Source organism: Elgaria multicarinata, chromosome 2 (assembly GCF_023053635.1).
Source record: "Elgaria multicarinata webbii isolate HBS135686 ecotype San Diego chromosome 2, rElgMul1.1.pri, whole genome shotgun sequence".
NCBI classification, from domain to species: Eukaryota; Metazoa; Chordata; class Lepidosauria; order Squamata; family Anguidae; genus Elgaria; species Elgaria multicarinata.
The window spans coordinates 25,976,335-25,993,080 of record NC_086172.1 but is presented as its reverse complement, the minus strand read 5'-3'; the positions used below and the strand labels follow the sequence as shown (position 1 = coordinate 25,993,080).

The 16,746-nt window shown below is 41.8% G+C and overlaps 1 protein-coding gene across 1 annotated transcript in view; it reads right to left on the bottom strand.

Annotated features, from left to right (window-relative positions):
• C2CD6 (C2 calcium dependent domain containing 6) overlaps window positions 1-11,820 on the bottom strand; it is a 33,966-nt gene extending 22,146 nt beyond the window's left edge. The window contains exons 1-6 of the mRNA XM_063115885.1: window positions 11,744-11,820; window positions 8,418-8,469; window positions 6,528-6,679; window positions 4,932-5,054; window positions 2,627-2,671; window positions 1,073-1,141 (exon numbers count right to left, since the gene is read on the bottom strand). Coding sequence (XP_062971955.1) covers window positions 1,073-1,141; window positions 2,627-2,671; window positions 4,932-5,054; window positions 6,528-6,626 — 336 coding nt within the window. The 5' untranslated portion in view covers window positions 6,627-6,679; window positions 8,418-8,469; window positions 11,744-11,820. The remainder of the gene's footprint in view (window positions 1-1,072; window positions 1,142-2,626; window positions 2,672-4,931; window positions 5,055-6,527; window positions 6,680-8,417; window positions 8,470-11,743) is intronic.
• Between the last annotated feature and the right edge of the window lie 4,926 nt (window positions 11,821-16,746).

The window sequence follows — 16,746 nt, the reverse complement described above, 5'->3', positions numbered from 1 at the left end:
ATAATGAGACTTACTTCTGAGTAAACATGAAAGGGATTGCACTGTTAGAGATGCTAAGAGGGATAATAATTAGAGTGAGATGTCCATTCTCACTCTAATTATTGATGTCCATAATTAGATGTCCATTCAAACTGATGTCCTTGAATGCAGAAAAAAAACTGTAGTGTTTTTAAAATCAAACATTTATATTTTAATATAATCCACAAGCAAAACCAAGATGAAAAAAATATTACAGCATAAATCTCAGATACTACAGGATGTCTTAGGGCAATAGAAAAACCAACTAAAAGGAAATATGTAGAATGAAAGAATTACTGTCAAGTGAAACTCAATTTTTCCACAATGCAAAGACAGAACAGTAGGGGCATATTATAGTAACACACAATCAGGCATAGACTGATTAAGATTAGAAAACAAGGGAATATGATTGACACTCCAAATACATTAAAGAATGCAACACACAAGAATGAGGATGAATTGGGTGAACCAAGATGAGAAGTATTTGGTACACTAATGGACATAAATTGGCCCACCAATAATTTACCGTTGGTGGTCAAAAGGTTTCTACTATTAGCGAGAGGTTAAAAATCTTGGCACAGTCTCCTGCCGCACAAAAGAACAATGGGAGCAAAACCTTTTTGTTTTCAAGGATTTGTTTTTGTCTTGATTATGGCTCAATGAGGTCAAGATGGTTCCTTCCCCAAAAACTTAAGGTCATGGATCATTTCCCACCTTTGTGTCTTTGGCATATGCTTTTATTGACAGAATGTCACTAAAATATATAGGCTTGAACCTGCATACACTTTTAATTGTTCTCACTTAATTTTCTCATTGCTATGAGGATGAAAAGGATTCTGCTCCTGGAGGTTTAGTGAGTCATCTTCAAATATTTAATATGCAGGAACTGTTAGCATGGTACACCTTGTTTGGTCATTCTCACTGTTTATAAATGCCATAACCCATATTCTATGAGTTGGCCTGTGGACCAGAAAGTGATCTACATCTCTTCAGGTTACTTTCAACCCCATGATTCAAATGGAAATCAACAACTTCAACAAGAACAGACACTGACCTGATGTGAATATCCATATCCAAGACTTCCATAGCAGAACATAAATTCCACCTCTACAGTGCAGAAAACCTGAAAGTATAAAAATCCTATTCTTAATACAACAATTTACATTATGAATTAAATTTGAAATCATTTGCAGAAGCAATGCCAAAATGCATCGGGGTACGTACGTTACACAGTATAGAAAATATGTTGAATGACGAAGATACAAGCACAGTATGTAGCATTGACTCTAGGTCTTAAATAGTGTTGATGTGGAAAATCTTATGTAGGAATTTGCACAAACAGAAAAACTCATCTGGATAAGGGGTCAAATTTCTCATACAATGCTTTCCTGATAAGATGCTTAATGGAAGGGCACTTTAATCCAAGTCTATGCTTAGAGTAGCCTATATTCTGTGGCAAAGATACCCATAAATGCCATGATCCAGTTGTAGCATGAGGTAGTTTCTAGCTACACCTTGCACCAGAATGGGGATGCCTAGCCAAATATTCATCATAGGGAAAACAGAGATGGACAGCATCTAGATTTGCTCATGCATTGAATTTATACCTACCATTCAGAGAAGGAGATCCATGTGCAGAAAGCACTTCCACCCATGGATCTCCATCTCTGGGTCAAGTCAAAATGCTATGCCCAGAATAAATTATGCAAACTGAAAAGTTCTGTGCGAATTTGCTTAAAATGTTTTATTTATTTTTATTTTTGGCAACGGGTCTTTGAGTATTAGGAGGAAAGACATCGGCAAGGGAGACACAATACAGGATGGTCCTGTTCAGAAGACACCTTTTAAACCATGGCTTTAACCATGGTGAATAAAGCCTTTTGCTTTATTGACCATGGTTAATGCCATGGTTTAAGGTGTCTTCTGAACAGAGCCTGGCTTTCCGGCTTAACCACCATGGTTAAAGCCATGGTTTAAGGTGTCTCCTGAACGGGGCCAATATGTGGGGAAGGTAACGTAAACTAGATATGATGAGCAAGCGCCAGCTAAGCTATGAAAGACATTTTGAGGCACCTTTCTGAATACTGATTTCATCTGCTGATATTGGCTTGGCTCCAGAGCTCCCCTTTCTGTGAGTGGAAGGCCTCTTCTGTGTGCATGTTTGCAGGTAGCACACACTTAAAGCTCAGTATAGGAATTAATTACCAGTAAACTCTCAAATTGTAGGCTCAGGCCCTTTGTAAGCAAAAAGCCTCTAATGTAGTCAATTTCATGTCTACAGAAAAAAGGACAAGAAAAGATTATTCTCTTAGAACTGAAGTTGACTAGACTAGAGGCTGCTTGCCAGGATGGGCTGAAACGGAATTGACAGGAACACTGTAATTCCTGTTTTCAATTGATGTATACCTGTGTTGCTGTATGATTGGGATCTTTAAGATAGTTTTAATTGGTATCGTCAATACCTCTCACCCATTCACAAAAACATTTAAAGCTTTTTCTCAACTGCAAGGCTGCAGTTGAAATTAGAAGGCAATTAAGATGGATTGTTTACAGTTGTTTTTCAATATGCATTTTTCATTTTTTTTTTTAAAAAAAAAAGACGGCTTACCATATTTCTAATTCTCATAGCACAAATTTCAGTGAAGGACTGCTTCTGAATGGAGGGAAAACACAAAAAATTAGAGAGCTTCTCTACTGGTCACAGCACTGGTCACTGCATAAAAGCAATAAAACAAATCTTGAACCAAATAGTTGATTAAGGGTACTTTCATACGGACACGTCCTAACACTACCAATCAGAAGGCAGTGTGCACCTATTCCATCTTTCCTCCTTAACTGATTTTTTTTTCTGGTAAGGAAAAAGACAGAAGTAGTGATGGAAAAATAAGGGGAGGCGTTGTCTTGCCCCTCCCTCCACACCACCATTTTTTTTCTAACTATGAGGCAGGGAGATTGCAGGGGAAAAGGCTTGTCTAGAAGCACCTTAGCAAAATGGAAAAGCCACAGGCCATGGGATTTTAGATTAATGTCATGATACTGTAAGACAGAGGTGGGGAAGACATAGCACACAGCCCATATGCAGCCTCTGCTGCCCCCTTTAACAAAATTTGCACCAGCAAAGAAATCAGCGGTCACTATAGAGTAGAAAAAAGGTCAACTTTTATCTTGCTGAATTTGGCCTTTTTACTACTCCATAGCTGTCTGCCACCAAAATTTGGTGGCAAACCAGTTTTTAATGCCACCACTGCTGAATTAAATAGCATTTCATGTTGGCAGGAGTGTGGCCCATGTGAGAGAGGGTCCAGGGAGGTCAAAAGTGGCCCCAAGTCCCCTCCAAAGTTGGCCACCCCTGCTATACACTGTTGCCACGTCTAATTCTGGCTGTTCTTAACCCTTAGCTCTTTGTTGATTATGATTTCACATCCATATTTGTAACTCAAGTACATAAATGATTGCTGGCTTCCTGAAACTGACAACTATGCAGAAGTATAAGTGATACACATGTTTGTTAAGAATATAAGTGTCCCCTTGCTCATGCAGGCCTAATGGTCGCCTAGCCCAGCATTCTGTTTCCAACACTGGCCAGCCAGATGTGCTAAAGGGAAGTCCAAAAGCAAAGCATGAAGGCAACAGCTGTCTGCTATTCTTTTGAGGAATACTGCTCTGGAATATGGAGTCAATAATAGGAAGTCCTAAGTTTAAGCTTAAGCTTACATTTTGATGTCACAACTAGAATTTATATTCTAAATTTTGCCAACAAATCGGGAGGAAAAGCAGTAATAGATTTGCACTGAAATAATGATCAAGAAACCCTACCAGAAATCTTTTAAAATAATAACTTTACTTGAACTATTGATTTTAATAGATATGTCAAATACCTACTACAAATTAATATTTTAGCAATTAAAGTAACATTTTATAAATATTGTGTTTGTGAAGAACATGGGGAAATGGCTGTGGCCTCCCAAACTTAATGGTCTTTCTGAATTTAAAAAAGCTATAAAGACGGATCTCTTCCAGCAGGCCGACTCAAGTCAAATTTTAAAATGTCTTAAAAGATTTTAGGATTTTAATAATGTATTGGTTTTATGTTTATAATCAGTTTTATGCATTTTATATTTTTGTATCCAATACTGTTCCCTGCCTCGATCCAGATCATCATCATCATCCGGGTTTTCTAAAAGACTGTTAGCTTTCTCAGATAGTTAGCTCTGGCCAGTAAACACCAACTGGGCTGTTATCACAAGAAGCCTCTTGAAGGGCCAGGGTTCAAGGCCGTTCATCACGAGAACATGGATTCCAGCTGAAGTAGTGGAACCTTCTCCCCTTGGGAGGGTCAAGGAGCAGGTCGCTTTCTGATTGGTGGAGCCCGCCACCCCACCTGCCAAGTTAGAGGGATAAAGTTAGTTGGTATTTTGCTGCTTGTTGTCTCTCTCTTGGGCCCCTATGTTGCTGGGGGGAAAGTTTGGCATCTGGCATGGAAGGGACCCGTGTCTGGCTAGGTACAGGTATCCAGGTTTGTTATTTCTTGCTTTGTGTTGCTCTGAACAAACAGCTTGTTCGCGTCATTAAGTTTTACGACTTCTATTGTTTTATTGCATTGCTGCTGCTTTTAGCTTGAATGTAATTTCAACTGTTTCTCTCCCTCTCCCCCTCCCTTTTAAATTTATATTTTGCTTAGGGCCTTACTTGTTTTAATAAACCGCCTTAAGCCTTATTCGTTGTGTTTTTTTCCAGGGCTACTGGCCTAAGTCCAGTGTTGGCTGACTGGAGAGGAGGTGGGCGGCTGGGTTGTCAGGTGTTTGACCCAGGCCTACCTTGAAAGGAAGGTGTGGAGTTGACATCTTCTTCACAGTTTTCCTCTATTACAAAGCACAGGCATATATAAGAAATTCTCTTTTCATCATACCCACCTGAATGACTTCATAAAGGTGCATAGTTACGTTTCCAAACAGCCTCGGAAAGTCTTTGGGACCTTCAAAGCTCACCAGTTCTAAAACAATCCTATTCCTAGGATCACTTTTCCGCTTTGGAACCTGAAAATCAAAATATGGAGCATATTTTGTAAACCCATTTACTGAAAAAGCAAATTAAAAACAGAACAAAAATCAAGACCCGAAATGTCACCAATTTGCAACAGCATTCACAGGAGCAACCTGCCTCAATAAAAACAGGGATCCACAAATTTTGGCTGGCCCTGGGAAACCCAATGGCTCTCCCGTTTGGGGTATCCAATCAAAATATTCAGCCAGCTGTGCTTTTATGGGTCCCTCAGAATCTCAGGGAGCCCAACTTTGCAGTGAGAGAAACCAGCATGCCTGCTATGACTTGTTGACTTTAAGTACAATTGTTTATTTCTCCAAGAGCCAAGCTGGGAGTCAAGAGTGCTGTGTTAGGTGTTCACAGAATCTTGGACCAGGCTTCCCGTACACTTAGTTAGCTTCCTCTACTTGCCTCTGTTCCCTTGCCTCTCCCTCCACGTTTGCTCTTTGATTCAGTTCAGTTAGCGTTCTAGAGCTCTCCATTCCAATGCATTTTTGAAATGCACTCTGCATTTGTGCAAGGATCTAGAGTCCCTAAGAATGGCTTAAGTCTTCACTACACACAAGAAAAATCCTGCAGTCTTACTGATCTTTCATCGGCCTCAATCTTCCCACCATGACGATGCGGTCCTTTACATGCGACCACATGATTTTGAATTGAAAACATCCCTTCTCGGAAAGGCTCCATTGAGTTTAATTATAGCACAATGCCTAGTTTACACAATGGGAGGTCCTGCGATTCCTGAGATAATACCACAGGATCTTTTTATTTTTTAAAGCGAGCTTTCCAGGGGATAGTGTGGGAGATGTTCTGGACATTGACAAAGTCATGTAATGGACCTGTAAACTTCTGTGAGAGGCTAATCACAAGTGTGCAATAAATTGCTCATTTAGAGAAGCTCTAAGTCAGCCCTTGGTCTCCTCCTCATGTATATCAAACCATCTTTGAATATATCTGCTTTTGAGTGTGTGTGTGTGTGTGTGTGTGTGTGTGTAGGGAGTGGGGTGGCACATTGTATTTTTTAATCCCATCCGGACAAAAGTCAAAACTTGTCCCCATATGCTGATCAACACCATGGTAGCCTGTGTCCACTGTGTTTCTAGGTAACTATAACCAAACAAGAGGTTGATATACTAATAAATTATTCTGCTCTTCTGTAAAATTTCTGGTAAAATAAAATTTACATTGTTTATTCTTAATCTGTGCCCTTCAGTCTAACACAGTGTGTAATCTACTGCGTGCATACTGCACCTGTATAAATGTTTGGTGCATACCACGCCCAACATTTCCAGGTTCATTGGTACATGTGTACACAACTACTCATGTGAGAAACAACATTGGCAACACTCTTCAGCCCTTCTGACATAGTTGATATCATAATAGCTCAACCAACAGTTATTGAGATTCTGATCAGATGATAGCCAATGGGTAGGCTGTAGACTATATTTTTTAAAAAGAAAATGTACCTTTACAGAAAAATATCTCACATCTCCGAAATAAATCGCATTCGTCCTTTTGCTGCTCTTTACATGTGCTCTGTAAACTTGAGGATTTGTGCATTTCATGATTTTATCAATACTAATGCGGATCAGCAAGTAGGTGTCACGTTTAATATTGACTGTTAAGAATCTCATGTTAAGGAAGCAGGAACCTTTCTAATTATTAAACCAGAATAAAGCAATGGGTACTAGTCCTGCTGGTTCTGTGCTTCCTCCAGTATCTGAGGCAGTATGCCTATATACACCAGTTGCTGGGGAACACGGGTAGGAGGGTGCTGTTGCACCGTGTCCTGCTTGTGGGTCTCTGGCCGGCAGCTGGATGGTCATTGTGTGAACAGAATGCTGGACTAGGTGGACCCTTGGTCTGTTCCAGCATGGCTCTTCTTCTGCTCTTATTTCTTAAGATGTTACAAAACAGTGTTACAAAAATTATAAGCGGTATGAAATCTAGATAGCATTTTGTATATATAAACCTCATTTATAGCAATGGGAATAAGGACTGCAACAGATAACACGTGAGAGATTCATGATCAGATTTCCCAATGTTTTCATTCTTTGCTGAAAGCAGCTGGGGCATAACTAAATTTCATTGGAGCATTAGTGCTGGAGGAAGGGGTTTTAACTCTTTCTCCTGTATGATTTCTCTGATACAACTCCGCCCCCCCCCCAAAAGCTATTTGCCCTGCAGCAGAAACATACACAAATGTGTATGTTTTCACACACATGGAAATTATTATCATGAATCATGCCTTATTCATCCTGAAAACGCATAGTTGTTAGTAGGCTTCAAGAGTAGAGATGTGAAGGCCTGAAATTTTTTTTGGAAAACATTTTTCCCCCCCAAGGACCATCCACCTGATCCCCAAAACTGGAACAATTAAACAGTTTTTGATTATAAAATAATTACTTTAAGAATTTAAGATAAACATATTTATATATTGTTACCCAGCCTTTACTCCCCACAAAATGATTTCTAAAAATAAGAACATCGACATATAAAATGTCTGAAAATAGTGAAGCCATGGGGGAAAATGTTTTTAATCTTCTCTGTAAGATTTCCAGCACATTCTTTCATTCCTTATTAAAAATTTTGATCTAAAGAATATTTTACTGACAGCTATTTATGCTTCTGTTTCCCAACGTGTGAATGGAGTCACCATTGTACATTCTTGACAGTTTGGAATTTGTTCTACAAAGTCCTGTGTTTCTGATGCTGTAGCAGTCATTTAACGTAGTTCTAATCTATTCAGACAATAATTACAAATTTACTAACTGAATTTACTTTTAAAAGTTTTAAAATATGATAATTTTATGAGCAATCTAACTAATTCAGAAAACAACTCTAGAAACAGAAAGGGTGCTTTAGGTTCCTAAAGCATTCCTCCGCAAACTGGTGCACTATGGATATTTTGGACTATAGTGTCCATCATTCCTGACCGTTGGCCATGCTGCCTGAGGCTGATGGGAGCTGGAGTCCAAAATATTTGGAGGATACGAGGTTGGGGAAGGTTGTCTTAAAGCAGCCTTCCTCAACCTGGGGCGCTCCAGATGTGTTGGACTGCATCTCCCAGAATGCCCCAGCCAGCTGGCTGGGGCATTCTGGGAGTTGTAGTCCAACACATCTGGAGCGCCCCAGGTTGAGGAAGGCTGTCTTAAAGCAACAAAGTGACTTTAGATCTGTAAAGAGTGCTAAAAACAAAACAAATATTGCTTATTTTTCCATTTCCCCTAAAATTTCCTGGAACCTCCCACAAAAAACTACTACAACAAAAACCCAAACCTGGTTGTTGTTGTTTTTTACATGGCCTCAGCATTTCCGGAAATTTTACATCTCTGTTCAAGAGCTGGAAAGGATACATTTGGGGGTGAAATCTTTGCACTGCTTCACACTAACTCCCAGCAAGCCAGCCTATTAGAATTTGAAACAACAAATGACAATTACATTAATTTTATTATAGGGTCACACTATAGCTATGGAGTGCTAAAATCATGTAGCTGCCATGTACAAGCTTTAAGCTACAGAGCAAAATCCTGGAATTCTCTACTCAGTTGTTACCTAAAATGAAATAATTCTTTATTTTGTGCATTAAGGTCATATCTGTTAAGCCAAGCATAGTAAGTTATGTTCAAAAGAAACATGACAGGTTTACACACAATCCTCTGCATGTTTACTTGAAAGTAAGTGGCACTGAGTTAAATGAGGCTTACTCCCAAGTAAGTAAGCAAGGATTGCAGCCCTGGGGAGTTAATTTAAGGCGTTTTCAAAGCCACCAAATCTCCTTTAGAATAACATTCCACATCCAGTTGTTATTTGCCATACTGAATATTTGGTGTATCACTGTGTTTCTTGATATCTAAACTGTGTACATGCTCCCCATGCCCCTTTTCTAATCAGGAATAAGAAGGATTGTCTTTCAAATTAGTGGGTGGTCTTATTCCATTACTTTCCCTTCATTTGAGATACTGGTCTGCACTATGAGCTCTATCACACATACTTTTTTTCCTAGCATGTATCTGCAATTTCCATCTGCGTTTCATCAGCATGTCAAGCACTGGTCACATTCACATGCATGCGTTGTTGCACTATTTTGCCTTGTTTACTTTTTCACCTGCGCCTTCCTGGTATCACCACTCCACCCCTTCTCCTTCCTCCTCCAGTTCATTGGTTCTTGTGGTTGATGGACATTCTGATGGATTTGGGTGCCTTTCCCCCGCTTGTTCTGGTTTTGTTGTCTAAAGTTTAGTGATTTAGCATTTCATTGGCTAGGCACCTCGTACAGCAGGTAAAAAAAGAAGGAAGTTGAAACGGGTGGATGGTAGAGCAATGAGAGTACAGTTGGAGCAAAGTTCGCTTGACCGATTCAGTGCGCTGGAGAACTGCCCCTGCCCTCCACTTTCGTCAGCAAGACCGCCCTTCAACACAGACGCCCCCCCCCAAGAACATAGCGTGAGGACAGCAAGGCAGCTTTATCCAGTGTGAAGAAAAAAATATCACACTTTCCCCACCCTATAAAAACACAGAAAATGGAGGGGAAGAGGCAAAATGACTGCCGGACAGGGATCACATGTTTGAGGGTCGCAGGGCAAAACGGTAAACAAGGCAGGACAAAAATGTGATAAAACTCTGGTGTGATGCAGCTCTATATCTCAGTTTACCTTGCCTTCTTAAATCCCACCACTACCAAAAAACCATTCTCATGAGAGAAAATCTCTTGCACAAATTTAGCCAAGCAATTTGTTGTTCACCTATTGCAAGTAGCAATCCTCTCTAAGTGAGAAGCAAAACAGATAACGCATATGCTGTCACAGCTGCTTCCTTGTTCACACCATTCCCAACCCAAGACTGGAAGCTGTACTGCAGGAACAGGCAACTTATGGTGCACGAGATGTTTTGAGCTCCATCAGCTCCAGCCAGCACAGCCAATGGTGATGGAAGTTAGGAATTGCAGGTCCAAGCACGGACCCAAGTTGCCCACTCCTGCTGTATGGTATGGGCTAGTAATATATGGTATTTCCTCATACTGACAAACAGAATGGCACAGCTATGCCTAGTGAAAACATTCTCTCTTTTTCTCTATGCAAGGACAGACAAAGAGAAAACATACACAATGAGCCTGAGACACCATAGCATTTCACTATAGTTTTGACAGCACACTCATAGCATCAGAAGCAAGACAAAGGGGCAACAAAACAGGAATATCAAGGGGACCTCCACACCTTTCATGTAACTGTGCAATGATGTGCAAATCCAAGTGCTCAGTAAATAAAAACCAGCATATTTTCCTATGTATTTCTATTTGTAGCACTTTCATGAGATACAGGCAGATCCTATATCTAATGAAGTATATACATCATTGGCCCAAAGACTGGAAGTGTGAAGGGGTTTCTTTCATACAGGTTTCTTGCATGCATCTTCTTGAATAGGAATAACAGCCATTCCCCCACCCCACCCCAGATTATAGTTTCCTTTTCTCTTGTTATGATATCATGTTTTTATACTGTGTTTTATATTCTGAATGGTTTAATTTTTGTGAATCGCCCAGGGAGCTTCAGCTGTTGGGCGGTATAAAAATGCAATAAATCATCATCATGTGGAACTGTTTTCTATATAATTACCACTTGTATATATGACTATTTCGATTGGGTGCAAGGATTCAAAGTGCAGAAGTGGTTATATGAAAAATATATACTTATTCTATGTATGCTGGTGCAATCACAGCCATACCTATCAAATGCACGGAGAAGGCAATTGCCTTACTAGACCAACCTCTAGATTCTGGAAGTAGCAAACCAGCACAGATGGATGGAAGTATATTGTATTTGTAAGTCTAACTTGGGACAATGAGCACTGGATTTGGAATCTCAAAATACAAAGTGTATCACTTCTGACAAATGCCAGACAATTATTCCTAATAATAGGGTGACATTACTGTCCATGTCGAAATAATAAAATACAGAAGTGTGATGGCTATTTAAGAAAGTACATAACTGCTATACTTAAGCATTGCAAGGGCCAACTCATGGCACCTACTACTAAATTGGGGAACATCAGTTGGAACATTTTTGGTAGCTTTGGTAAAGCCAGCAAAGTGCCCTTTTAGCTGCCACCACATTGAGATAACAAGATGCCACATGATAGTAACAACGTCAGAAAAATCATTCAGCACAGAGCTTGAGTCTAAGGCTTGATGATCAATTTAAATATTTAGAAGGCAGAGCATACTGACTGCTACGACAGAACATCACAGACCATGATGTTGAATAAACACTAGTGCTGAATATCATGGGCAGATACGCTCATCAGTGTACATGGTAGAGGCTGGGGAATCTGTGGCCATCCAGATATTGTTGGATTACAACTCCCATCATTTCTGATTGTTGGCCATGCTGGCTGGAGTTGATGGGAGTAGGAGTCCAACAACATTCCGAGGGCCACAAGTTTCCTACCTCTGGTATATGGGGTCAGAATATTAGTATCTGCAAAATAACAACCCCTAACGTAATTTTAGTTAAAAGTAGTATAAGAAGTTTATTGTCTCATGATAAAGCAAGACATCTCAAGGACAACCACTTCTGCTAAAATTAGTCATCATAATTTTTTTTACAGTCCCAGAGTATCAGTGTAAAGTAAAATATCTCCTGATCTTGAAAAATGTTATTAAGAGCATACTTCATCTACATACCACATCACCACAAGGAATTAAATTATGCACGTCAGTGGATATGTGAGATGTTGTCTCTTCACATGCCTTCTGAGTTCTCAACATCTGTAAAAAATGAGAAATTAGGTCTGCAATTAACTACAAATTATAGAGGGTTGGATCCAGATTTCTGCTGGATCAACTGCACTGACAGAAGTAGACTTCCCCGCCCCTTGCATCCCATAGGGTGCCCCTCCCACAGCTCCCTGAAAATGCTACAGAGAGTCAAGACACCCTGCTGAATGGAGTAAGCCAAGATGTGTGAAAATCTAAAAAAAATTGGACAGAGGGACATTCCACGAGTGGATGTCCTGTTTACAGGTGGGTTGTGGGAAGCCTTTCAGAAGGCTTCCTTCAGAAAATTGAAGTCTTGCCCAAATGAGAACAAAGAAGAACACAAAACTTGGCTTGTGGAGGTGACCACCTCGTTGGCCGAATCTCTCTGCTTTGGCTGCGGAGTGCATAGTGGCAGTTCAAGAGAACGCTACCCACCAAAAGACATTGTGCAGCTATTCCGTATGTTCTTCTTTGTTCTCATTTGAGCAAGACCTCCATTTTATGAAGGAAGCCTTCTTGTATCTAATAGCTCACTTGACTCCGCTTGTTGACCACACTGCTGCCCTCCTGATCTGCAATATACATTCTAGCTGAGCTTCTAGTTTCTATTCCAGCTGGTTGCGATAACAAGATCAACATTGCCAAAGGCAAAAACAAGCACTGTTTCCCAAATGCTGGGTCAGTCACATCAGTCTGGCAGGTGGGTAGATAGGGGTACCAGAAGTGATTTGAAGGAGAACCGATCTTGAACGAAACAAGGGACAAAAAAACAAAAACTTTCCATGGATTGGAAAGATGGATTGGGTGGGACCCTCTCAAAACCGAATACATAGAATTCTTCTCTTCACACATCCTACCAACATTTTGAGTCATGGTGTGTGAACTAGTGCCTTTAATAGCAATTTTGACTTTGAGCTCATCACCAGGATTTTGTAGTTCTGGGGGCATGCAAAGTCAAGCCCACATGTCTACACAAAAAAAATGAATACGGAAACGCTCAATCTTCTTTATACAGGTTAAGAACAACATCACTCAGAGGAAAATCACGTTTCCTAACCATTGCTTTTCCACTCGCACGTTTGTCCCTCATTACTTTTGAAAGAGGAGGTAAACAATGTTCAGTGGGTTGTTTTCATCGTGCTATTTCTCCTACACAAAGCAGGAGATAGCGACAACGTCCGTCTTTAAAAATAAGTTGGACTTACTATTTTGACGCATGAAGAAGGCTAGAAGAGATGGGAGGCGCTTGGGAGGCAGACGTCGTGAGAGGGACCCGCGAAAAACTGTGAGTGCCCAGTAACGAGCCTGCAATAAAACGCTCACCTCATGGAGCTCTTAGTATAGAATCAGCTCTGATATTTAAATACAGATTGATTAACTGGGAGTAGGGAAGTGTGAAACATATCCTAAAATGGATGAAATTATTCCTGTACTAGTTAGAAAGCTGAAATTGGGTAGAAACATAGCTCCAAGATAGAAGTTGGGCTCAGTGAATCTGAAAGCAGGGAAAGAGGACATTTGTGCATTTCTCTCTAGAAATGGGGGACATGACTTGACTAAGGTACTTCTAGGCCCCCACAGAAGCTGAAACATGGCACATGTCTAACTCAAGGCACGGTGATCAGGAGAAAAGTCTGAAAAATGGGTATTTTTGCACCTAACAGTCAAAACTTGGGGCATGAAATTTACCTCATAATAGAAGCCAGTATTCTAGCCCGGAGAGAGCCAAGCATCAGAGAGGACAGAACGTTGGACCACGGAAGTTCTGCTTCCGCTTCACATGCGCCACCTTCTAAATTGTGCCAACTGAGTGTGAGGAGAGGGGAGCAGGCTTGCGGATCTCTCACTTGAAGGTACAGGTCCCAACTGCACATACAGAGCCTGGTGGAGGGCCAGGGAAGAGCCAGTGGATGCTAGCCAAGCATTTGTTGAACTCAGATCTCGAATACAAGAACATGCCTGTGCTAGAATCATACTTGGGAATTGGAAGAAGGGACTCTTCATGTAGCATCGCATAGTGCGCTATCTATATTTGCAGAATGCAAACTCCATTTACTAGAGTGGTATAATCCAGAATAAAATCATCACTGATTTTGAGCTCGGTGCTTAAAAGGTCTGAGAAATCATACGGTGAGAGGATGAAGAGCTGGGTGCCAAGCCCAGCGTCTCACTCAGTGAGTATGAAGCAGGGCTTAATTTCTCTTTATTAAGTGATGTGAAGACTAAGGTCGTTTCTACACCTGCCTTTTCCCCAGGATCGTCCCTGTGCATCCAATGCCACACAGGGGAACCTGGGAGCAGGCAGAGACAATCCCTTCATTTTCCTGGGATAATCCTTAGGTATAGAAAGGGCCTAAGTTGGCCTTGGAAACACCAACTCTCTGGCCTAGCCTTCCAGATGCACTGGACTACAACTCCCAGGATCCCCAGGCCCCAGCGAGCTGGGAACTGTAGCCCAACACGTCTGGAGAGCACCAGGTTGGTGTAGCCTGCTGTAGCCTATTGCATGGACTTTCTGTGTACTATTAAAACCACCTTAAAGTCTTGCGGCACCTTAAAGTCTAACATGATTATTATCCCAGAATAAAATTGCTCTCCTTTAAGGTGCCACGTGATACCACTTTGGTTTGGGTTTTGCTGCAACGGGGCTCCCCGCCTGGACGTGGTCTCTGTAGTTATTCAGCCCAACATGGTGCCAACGCCGGCACTGAACACAGGCCCTGCTGCTGCACCCCGGGGGGCCCCTCGTGCCCCCTGCGGCCTTCCGTACCCTGAGGAGGGAGCGAGCCTTCTCTCCCTTGAGCTTGCCATTGCCGGGAGCGGAGGGGAAGCGGTGGAGGCCGAGAAGCGTCGACACCGAAACGTGCGAGATGACCGGGTCTTCCGGGGAGTCTTGCTCGGTGCCGCTGTTGGAGCTGAGGCTGTGGCGCATGGAGGAGCTGGAGGAAGCGACCACCACGTCGGCCGAATCCCTCTGCTTTGGCCGCGGAGTGCCCGGCGGCAGTTCCAGGGAGTCCCGCTTGGCGGCGGGGCCGGGCATGGTTTCGACCACCGTTGTTGCTGCTGGGGACTATGGGGCCTTTCCCGCCTCACCAAGAAGCCCCTCAGGCAGGCGAAGGACGAAGTTTGGGCGCCCGCCGCCGCCCCAGCCTCAGCATCCCTCCTCTGGCCGGCCGGCTCTCTCTCTCTCTCTTTTCCCGCCCAGGCGTCGTCACAATTTGGCTCGTCGTCGGCTGCTTGAAGTGACTAACAAAACGCTGCTGAGCTTATGTCCCGAATAATCTAAACCATAATCAAGACAATACAAAAAAACATAGTATTTGAAACAGTGGTAAACTGCCTTTCCTTTGTGCAAAGTAGCGTACAAATTCACACGCGCAGCGTCCACTCGAAGGGGGGGGGGGAAAGGCCCTTCATCAGACACGCCCCAAATGCAAGCCCGAATATAAGGGTCTGGATTGCAGCCTTTTCTAATAGGGACAAAAAGCAGCAGCAGCATCGAATGGTGGTGATTCCACATTAGGTACATTTTTAAGGTAGTATGTTCTCTCATTGAAGATAGAGGAAATAGGGCTTGATGACCTGAATATCATCACAAGACATAATAGTCTCGAAGGCAGCCTTCCTCAACCTGGTGCCCTCCAGAAGTTTTGGATGACAACTCCTAGCATTCCTGACCATTGGCCATGTTGGCTGGAGCTGAAGAGTTCAAAACATCTGGGGAAAGGTGCTGTAAGGTGTGTGGGTTCCCGTTCATGAAGGCTAGACGCTTAAAAGATTTGGTGCCCGGGCCCATAATTTCTCATCCAAATCTCCAATAAAATAAATTGTTCGGGTAAGTTGCACCCTGTCCCAGATCACCCCAAGCCATTTGAAAGTTTTTTTCATAAATTAATTACCATGCATGGAGAGATTTGGGGTGGAGAGTATTGCTGCATGTGGAGATGTTGGAAAAGTGCCCAGCTCTAAACCAGAGAAACCTACAGAAGTTGCCATGCTTAGTTGCTAAAGAAATGTTGCAAACTGTCTTAAGAGAAGCATTCTTAGATAACCCAAATCAAGTGAATGTTCTCTCAAAGAAATCTCTTTGTGTTGATGCTTGCCAAAAGAACAGGCCCTGTATTCTTTTCAACTAGAAATTTCCTGTTTGATGGTGTCTACGTATGTAGCACCAGAGAAGATAAGTGTATAAAAACCTAGCTACCTCCCTTGCGAGGTAAGCACATGCTTTGGGAGCAATTAGCTCTTGTGTCTCTTTATTCTGCAGAATAAACGTTGCTTGACCCATAGTTCATCTCCTCTCATGTGAATTGGACTTGGTACATCAGGGAACGAGCTATTTTTGCAACAGAGACAAGGGGGGAAAACCCCTCTTCCTAGCTGCAATTCCCCTTGAAAATTGCTCCACATATGGCAATTAATTTAAAGTACCAAGGACCCAGACCTAACAACACCCCTGCATGAAAAGCTTTAACAATCAGAATCAGTATCTTGAATTTGGCTCTGAAGAATACAGGCAGCCAGTAGAAGTTTCAAAGCAGAAGTTGAATATGCTCAATATATATAGGGCTTACTATGTGAATCCATCAAATAACATGAGTTTGCATCAGCACCAACCTAGCAACAGGTAGCACGTGGGTGGAGACATTTCACGTGCCTACTCTATGAGTGTTTTGTTTGCAGTATGGAGTGCCAGCAGTTTGAAATGTTTTTCAGATTTCCCCCCCAAGAAGCCTCCATGAAATTTCTTTCCATGTGGAAAGAAATTCGCCTTAGCATTGGGACTAGGAAGTAAGTCCCACTGAACTAGTAGGATTGATTTGTTAGAATCATACCATAAAACTGTTAGGTGTCTTCCAGCATGTTATCAGAATAATATAAAAGCGGTCATTTTCAGTGTTTAAAGTTAATATAGTGAAGGCATAACT